Here is an 8,723-nt window from a genome sequence, read left to right as displayed (position 1 = left end):
AGGCCGATTCATACTTCATTTCGCGTACAGGAAACGCGTCGCGTTGTGAAAAAGTTGATCTGAGCTCAACTATTTCGTGTACGGGAAAGCCATCGCGCGACGGTCGTGCAATGACTTTCCCGTACGCGAAATGAAGTATGAATCGGCCTTTACGCTTGACAAATAGAACTCCATGCAACAAATCCGACTTGATTGAGTCAACTCGAAACAAAGGACTGAAATGTCTAGCCGGCCAGAGCCAGGAGCAGGAAGGAAAAGCCGTGGCCTTGTGCCTGGCAAAACGCGAAGTGCGAGCATGCACATGTACATGCGTAGGATGCCTGTCCCCGGGGAAAATAGCGGAAAATATCGCAAAAACGCGGCATAATATGTCCTAATTTGAGGTGAATTTGCGGTAAATATGCGGTGAATATTATTGATATGCGGCAAGTTTGCAGTTGATATGAGGCAATTTTCAGTGAGTATGTAGTGAAATCAATCAGTTACAAGTCTGGTGTAAGCACTCGTCATATTTGAGTACAAAGTCGCCACGATGAGATATTGCTGACCGAACAGTGCACTGTGTGTACGTGTAGTGCAACAAAAAAGTTCAAAAAACGCGAGAAAATCGCGGAAAACGCGGTCTTTTAAACAATCGCAAAAAACGCGGGGAAAAACGCGGCCGCGTAATCGCGATTTTCCCCGGGGACAGGGATGCGCATATGCATGAATGTATGCAAAAAGAATAGGTCGGCGCTCAAAACATCGGTCGGTCGGGTTACCCAAAAACGGCCTAATACAACAGACAGTTGCAATCTCCCACAAGGTTGTTCCTTGGGTGCAAAAGATCATAATAATTATATTTCTACAACATGCCAGGTGTAATACATTGTGTCTTTCTGCTTGAAAAATGTGGGATTTGATCTTGTTCCTTCATGGATAATATTTATACTCTCATACCATGAGTACATAAAACCCAATGTGGGCAGCTATTGACTTTTCCTACATGGAAGTTTGTCACGGCGAAATTCCCGGATTAGACTCTAATTTCAGAAATTTTAGGTGCTCAATATTTTCGGTATGAGGGCAAAAGGCCACGCTAGGTGAACAGAAGTGTTAGATACAGAGAAGCAGTTCCTATTGGATTATGTGTTTGTTCGGTGTATTGGAATTTTAGGTATGACACAGACGCATCGAAAGTACCGAAAATAAAAGTACACCGAAAATTTGTGAAATTACAGTAATAGTTTTAAAACAATAAAGTGTGAACGGTGAGGAGAAGAGGATGAGAGATTGTTAGATAATAGTTGTTGCAGGTATGAGGTGAGCGGTGGCGTCATGCGCACCTGAGCTGCAGGTGTGCAGGGGGGGGGGGGGGGAGGGAGAGACTTGCTTGAATCCTGCTTGTACACACTGCATCACACGCCGTGACGGTAATTGTGATCTGGGAAGTGTGCCGCGAGTCGGTGACAACAACCTATTGCAGCTGCACACTCCGGGTTTCCTGTACTCTTGCTCATACTGAGGGTGTGGGTCAGCAGAGACTTACACCAGGGGTCTAACCAGGTATGTGTATACTAATGGATTATAAAGGCAGACTACTAGATTATGTTGTAACCAGGTATGTCATCAGTTGCATAGGCCCCGTTTCGCCTTGGAATGTCAGATTTGTATTTTACGAACGCGGTCAATGTACTAACTCGAGGTGCTTTGTCGTACATGCCCGTGGGAATGTACATCTGTGAACATTAAACATTGGGAAGATTAGTAAAAAGAGCCGGGGGGGGGGGGGGGGGGGGGTTAACCGTCATGGAAGCCACGACAAGCGAATGCACAACTGCACGGTATTAGTATGACTGGCGGTATCTGTCCTGACCGTGCATTGCTGTCGAAAGTGGCGTGTCCGGTGGATTACGATTTCCCGAATTCCTGCGCGGAGTCGCACTCTCTGCTTTGTGGCTCTTTGTGACTGTATTCTAGTTTGGCAGGTTCCCTCCCTGAGCTACCACCAATTGCCCTGTTCATGTGACGGTGGACACATGCTGGAGACTCTGGGCCTGGTTACAGTGGATATCTCCTTTCTTAAGAATGTTTCATTTTGTATCAAGCAGTAGGGAGCTAATGAGTACTTCTAAATTGATATAAAGCTTCGGTTGTGCAATTCTGTGCCAAGGCGGCAGCTTCCAACCTTTTGTATGGCACTTGTTTATTCTGCTGCAGCATCTGGCACAAGTTCGACAGCTTCACTGTGCCAGTTCCCGGCCACGACAACAAGCTCACCAGCGGTGTCCACAACAGCAAGTGTAGTATCAACGCTGGTGACTGTAGTAACAACATCCGCCAGCAGCACAGGCACGAATACACCAACCCAGCCCTCCACATCCAGTCCATCAGTTGGTTCTCGCCATGGCACAGGCACGAATACACCAACCCAGCCCTCCACATCCAGTCCATCAGTTGGTTCTGGCCACGGCACAGACACGGATGCACCGACCCAGTCGTCCACGGGCGGTCCATCAGATAAATCTGGCAAACTAGGAGCGGTGATGACGACTGCAGCGACCGAAACCATGGACCGAGGCTCAGTGACAAATGCCTCCACTACGACACTGGCACATAATGGACGTGTGTCAGGCCCACCGGTGTCAACTAGTGGCTACGGCACAGACACGAATGCACCAACCCAGTCGTCCACGGGCGGTCTATCAGATAGTTTTGGCAAACTAGGAGCGGTGATGACGACTGCAGCGACCGAAACCATGGACCGAGGCTCAGTGACAAATGCCTCCACTACGACACTGGCACATAATGGAAGTGTGTCGGCCCCACCGGTGTCAACTAGTGCAACTATGCCGACCAATGCCAGCACGTTGACTAGTGTTACTGCTGCTGTCCCCAGTAGCGTCACCGTCATGCCCTCGCCAAGGAACACAGACCAAGGAACGGGGCCTACTACTCTGATCAGCAAAACCCTGGTCGTGTACATTGCTGCAGGAGGCGGTGCGCTGGTCATGCTGCTTGTGACCATTGTTGTCATTTGCAAGTGTACCAGGAAACCGGGAAGCAGGAAACGTGAGTACCGTATTCCCATGATGGCTTGTCCGTATGCATACCAGGGGAGCCAGTAGGGAGTTGTATGACTGGGGGTGAGGGCTGCTCCACGGCAAAAGAATGGGGGGAGGCGCATTTTAGAGCTCAGGACGAAAAGTGGTACGACCATGGTCGTATCACGTGTAGCACCCCGATTGTGTTGGAGGTTGAGAGGACCTTTGCTTGAATTCGACACAAAGGCTTCTTTTCATTTAAAAGAAGACCGTACGTTTGTCCTACAAAAAACGTAGTCCATGACGTACTTTGGCAGTAACTTGCTGATGCTAAACAGCTGCAATATTCCTGCTACCAAGAGTCCATAAACAAGAGTATGCAACTGTGATCTCTTTTCTATGGGCCAGATGCGCGGCGCGCTGCCTTCATCACATCATTCAGCTGCAGTCCGCGCACTGCGGAAAATCAAACACCGCACTTTCCCTCTGGTTTGAAATGAACTTTCGTACGGAACTGGAGTTCACGCGCCAGAATTCAGAGATCGCATAGGTACTGGAACGAAATGAGCGAAAACGGATGGGCTCGTACGAGAAATTGTGAGTTTGAATGCATGCTTTCAGAGCGTGATGAAGGCAAGTTACGTAATGAAGGCACTGGGCCATACCCACAGTTGCATACTCTTGTTTATGCACTCTTGCTGCTTCATGTAGTTTGTGAATACACAGGACTCAACTGCAAAGTGAACAGCCCGCACCCGCGTGTTTATTTTATTTTACCATCAAAAAGGCAAAACTAAAGGGGGTTTGTCAACTGACAACTGCTCTATTTAGTTGCTATTCACTCTTTGGATGAAAATTCTTTTTAATATTAATGATGTCGAAAAATTATTGACGTTTCGGGCCAGTCACCCATCGTCAGAACAATGTACAAGGAGCGAACCTGGCCTTTTATAACGAAAGCAAGCGAGAGCATATGTACATGTATGTCCATGTATAAAACAAATGAAACACACAATAGCCGTATGCAATTGAGTGTCTGAATTTGCATGTACAATCGACAAGGAGAAGTGCGCTGAAAGAGTGGGTATGCAGCAGCTCAGCAGATAAAGCGCAGGAAATGTGCGTACGAAGGTGTATACCACGATCATTGTGTGTACAACCCTGTACAGACACAGCAAGATTTGGCAGTTTCACTGTGAGGGTGCTAGCGCCTTCAATGGCCATCCGCAGGATATACAGTCAGACCCCGCTTGTCCGGTCCTCTATTATCCGGATCCCTCGCCATCCGGAAGAAAATTGTTGGCTACCGATTTACAGCATTTGCCATGCATACACACAGTATGTATGTTCGATTATCCGGTTCCCTCGCCTATCCGGATATTTTTGTGGAAAACGGATGTGTGCGGTTATGCGAGGTCTGACTGTATTGATCTCCGGACGACGCTCTCGAATCTCGATGGACTCCCCAATTTTTCTTCTGTTCATCCGTGTTTCCACGGCCAGTACTTGGGCCTCAATGAAAATCACATCTGTGCTCTTGATGGTTCTGTGCTCTTGATGGTTCTGTGCTCTTGATGGTTCTGTGCTGCTGGTGATCAGTAGCCATGTGTCTACTCCACGGTTTGTCGAGCATCCTGTGACGTGCTTCGTAGTGATGTTCCTCGAACCGGTCTCTTGCGACCCTGAGGGTCTCACCGACATACCGCTTCCGACACAGTGCACACTTCATCAAATAGATAATGCCGGGGAATCACACATGCAGTTCGGCAAACCAGAGGAGCATGAGATGCAGGGGTTAGCGGTCTTCCTCGCCTCTGCTGTTCTCGGCGCCTCACTCGTTCTTGTGTCACGCTGCACTTCGATGGATTCAGCGCTTACTTCACGAGGGCATCTTTGAGTTTGAGAGTGTGTTCAGACACAACATTGACCGGGAACCCCGAGCGCTCGACTAAATGCTTCGCCTTCCGCTGAATGTCTTCTGAGCGAAAGGGTAGCTTCAGTATAGCGGCATCTTTTTTCATATATGGCTTACCGTAGTGCCGCGCATATACGCCCATGGGCCTATATCCGGATATAAGCCCACCTCAGTTTATAGGCCCATGGGCTAATAAACAGACCCAAACACCATTACAGAACCGATAGTACAGCATGTCAGTGCAGACTACATAACCAGTACCAGTTCCTAGGGTAGGCGGAAAACCGCGCACTGACTTGTACTTTTTCGCGTGCCAGCTGCCTTCAAAATTCGAATATAGGCCCAGGGCTAAAAAACGAACCATTATTACTGATTTTTTTCCCGGAAAATGCATTATTTCGTATATTAGCCCATGGGCTTATATGCGCGGAACTACGGTACGTCGTTGGGCGGTGTGGCAACTTTTCTGAGCAAGCTCTTCGATCATTGCCTCGGGATAGTTGTTGCTTCGCAGCCATTTCTGCGTCATACCGAGACTCTCACAGGCTTGTGCCGGTGAGGACGAATTCTTTCGAGCTCTGACGAAGTCGCAAGAGACCGGTTCGAGGAACACCACTATGAAGCATATCACAGGATGCTCGACAAACCATGGGGTAAACACATGGCTACTGATCACCAGCAGCAAGGAGCCATCAAGAGCACAGATGTGATTTTCATTGAGGCCCAAGTACTGGCTGTGGAAACACGGATGAACAGAAGAAAAATTAGGGAGTCCATCGAGATTTGAGAGCGTCGTCGGGAGATCAATATCTCCTTCAGATGGCCATTGAAGGCGCTAGCACCCTCGCAGTGAAACTGCCAAGTCTTGCTGTGTCTGTACAGGGTTGTACACACAATGATCGTGGTACACACCTTCGTAAGCACATTTCCTGCGCTTTATCTGCTGAGCTGCTGCATACCCACTCTTTCAGCGCACTTCTCCTTGTCGGTTGTACATGCAAATTCAGACACTCAATTGCATACGGCTATTGTGTGTTTCATTTGTTTTATACATGGACATACATGTACATATGCTCTCGCTTGCTTTCGTTATAAAAGGCCAGGTTCGCTCCTTGTACATTGTTCTGACGATGGGTGACTGGCCCGAAACGTCAATAATTTTTCGACATTAATTTAGTATTAAAAAGAATTTTCATCTATTAAAAGAGTGAATAGCAACTAAATAGAGCGGTTGTCAGTTGACAAACCCCGTTTTGTTTACATTGCAGTTGCGTGATGTCCACCACTTTTTGAAAAAGGCAAAAGCCAATACAAAGCAGGGGGCGTTGGCCAGCCATGGCAAGAATACTGAAATCAACAAATTTTGGCCAGTGAGAAACTTTGGCCCATCTGGAAATGAAATCTTTGGAGGTTATAGGCCATTCACACGACGTGCAAACACGTGCACGCGTGTGACCAAGATAACACTTTCAAACCGTGATCCAGTTCACACGGTGCTGGGCAAACTTTGCAACCGTCAATGTATCCATAGTGACTTCCTGAAAATGCCGGGAAATTAAATTTTGAATTTTCCTTTGTTCAAGCACTGCATTTGCAGTACACACTTTCAACAACCGACACTTTTCCTTGCGTGAAAAGATAATCGCAAGCAAAAGGGCCTCAGCCAAGATAAACAATCAATTGCATGCGTGAGTCCAAGTTTATTGTATCCGAGTAAATATCCTTGGAAACAGTACGATAAAAGTGAGTTTGCACATCGTGTGAATGGCCTATTATCAAACTTTGGTCGATTGGGGTTTTCAAAAAGAGATCGATGTTGGATCTTGCGCTTTTCACGCCGACTTTAGGGTGCATTCTCGGAGAAATTTCTCCTCGAAGTCTAAGAAACTGGAATAACTTAGGAACGGGTCAAAGCAGCAGTGATCTTGAGTGACAGAAATGGAGCACGCACTGTGCATATAAACGTACGCACTGTGCATATAAACCCGTACTACTGTCTACAGCTATAGCAAAAAAGCGCTTATGATCCACTGCAGTAGTTCGCATGCGCTGACCCAAAAACCCAAAACCCATTTTTGATGTCGTCTTTGTCTGCCAAATTTGTGTCCATTTGTAATATGCTCAGGCGTAGCCATTACGCCTTCACCTGCAGCCCGAAAGCCAGCAGCTGTACTGCGCCAAGCAGGCTCAGAGTTTTCACCCAGCACGTCCACACGTAATCAGACCATGTCTGCAGAAGACTCGCCTATAAGCAATGCCTACATGGACCAGTCGATCCTGAAGCTTCAGTTCGACGGCGGCAACAGCATGCAAGCGCAGTCGCTTTCCGTCGATAGCGTCGGATTGGGCCCGTTGATGCGCACCGAGCGTACGAACACAATCGGCTCTGTGTACGCCACAACGGAACTGCTGCACAAGGATGAGACACTGTCCATGGACAATGCCAGCATGCTAATGGCCGACGACTCGTCCTACATCTACAACAATGACGACGAGAATGTGTACCACGCAATGGACACTACCAGCCTGCATCGTCGCCATAATACAATGGATACTGCCAGCTTGCATCGTCCTCATACTACCGACGACGAGAATGTGTATCATGCAATGGATACCACCAGCTTGCATCGTCACCATAATGCAATGGACACCACCAGCTTGCATCGTCACCATACTACCGACGACGAGAATGTGTATCACGCAATGGATACCGCCAGCTTGCATCGTCACCATACTACCGACGACGAGAATGTGTATCACGCAATGGATACTACCAGCGTGCACCGTCACCAAAATACCGCCGGGCTAGAGAGGAACACACCATCATCATCTGCACTGTCAACAGCCACATTTTGCCACGTACCTACAACTACACAACATCATCAGCAGCAGAAGCAGCACGCTGACACCAGAAGCCAGACGGGTTCCGAGTACGAGCCTTTGGAGACGACGTATGCTGTGTTGCTAAGCAGTGACCCATGTTACGAGTTATTGCCCGGCCACCGGTCTCAGAATCAATCTTCCACCCGGCGTCCACGTTCGAAATCGCATGCTGGGCACAGTGTGGCCAACAATTCAAAATACGTCGCATACAACAAGAACTCGAGTAAGCCGGCTTCAAGGGCTAGCCTTGCGATGGACCTTATGGTTCCCAATAGTCCATCGGCAGTCCCGCTGCAGGCGCCCGAAGTACCACCACATAATGACGTTAGCAGCTTTATGCCGCGACGATGTTCGCGGGCTAGTGGATCGAGCCTGATGGATTTGCAAGAAGAATCCATGCACCAGTCTAGTGACACGGGTGTACGACCTAGCCGCAACAGCAAAACCAGTGTTCACCAGTCTAGTGACACGGGTGCACGACCTAGCCGCAACAGCAAAGCCAGTGTTCTAGACATGCTGCCCACAGTTCTCTAACAACTCAAATCCTGTCTTTCATGGAGAATAATATCTCTGCTTTGCTGTCTCGTAACTCACGGCCCTGTATTTTTTTCTCCCTCATTCGCTCTTTTTCCCCAAATTTGAATACCGGTATTATGTTGTACACATCTTGAGTCAGTGGCGATTTACTTCGAAATAGCTGAATGTTTTTTAACGCTTTTTTAACGCTTTTTAATGTTTTAACGCTTTTTAACCATTACAATTCATTTATTATTTCATTTTTCCTTCTTCTACATAACTAAGAGGACATCTCAGGCCACTGGCCAAGTCTTTTGTTTTTAGATCTTATTTCTAGCAACTGCTTAACCATAATTATGTGACAGAGAAGAATCATAGAAGTTAGA

General features: G+C 47.7%; 1 protein-coding gene across 1 annotated transcript; it reads left to right on the top strand.

Annotated features, from left to right (window-relative positions):
* The first annotated feature begins 2,174 nt into the window (after window positions 1-2,174).
* Window positions 2,175-8,723, top strand: LOC135810502 (mucin-2-like). The gene is made up of 2 exons (XM_065323992.1): window positions 2,175-3,051; window positions 7,064-8,723. The coding sequence occupies exons 1-2, from the start codon at window positions 2,175-2,177 to the stop codon at window positions 8,353-8,355; spliced, it is 2,169 nt and encodes a 722-aa protein (XP_065180064.1). The 3' UTR covers window positions 8,356-8,723.

This window comes from Sycon ciliatum, chromosome 2 (genome assembly GCF_964019385.1).
Source record: "Sycon ciliatum chromosome 2, ocSycCili1.1, whole genome shotgun sequence".
In the NCBI taxonomy this organism is placed as follows: domain Eukaryota; kingdom Metazoa; phylum Porifera; class Calcarea; order Leucosolenida; family Sycettidae; genus Sycon; species Sycon ciliatum.
The sequence above is the reverse complement of the archived record's forward strand: the minus strand, read 5'-3'. Positions and strand labels throughout refer to the sequence as shown.

What these genes read in the sequence shown, in the direction of transcription:
- LOC135810502 (XM_065323992.1), top strand. Translation starts at nt 2,175, where the DNA reads ATGGCACTTGTTTATTCTGCTGCAGCATCTGGCACAAGTTCGACAGCT. An exon ending in GAAACCGGGAAGCAGGAAAC is followed by an intron (nt 3,052 to 7,063) that starts GTGAGTACCGTA and finishes TAATATGCTCAG; the next exon opens with GCGTAGCCATTACGCCTTCA.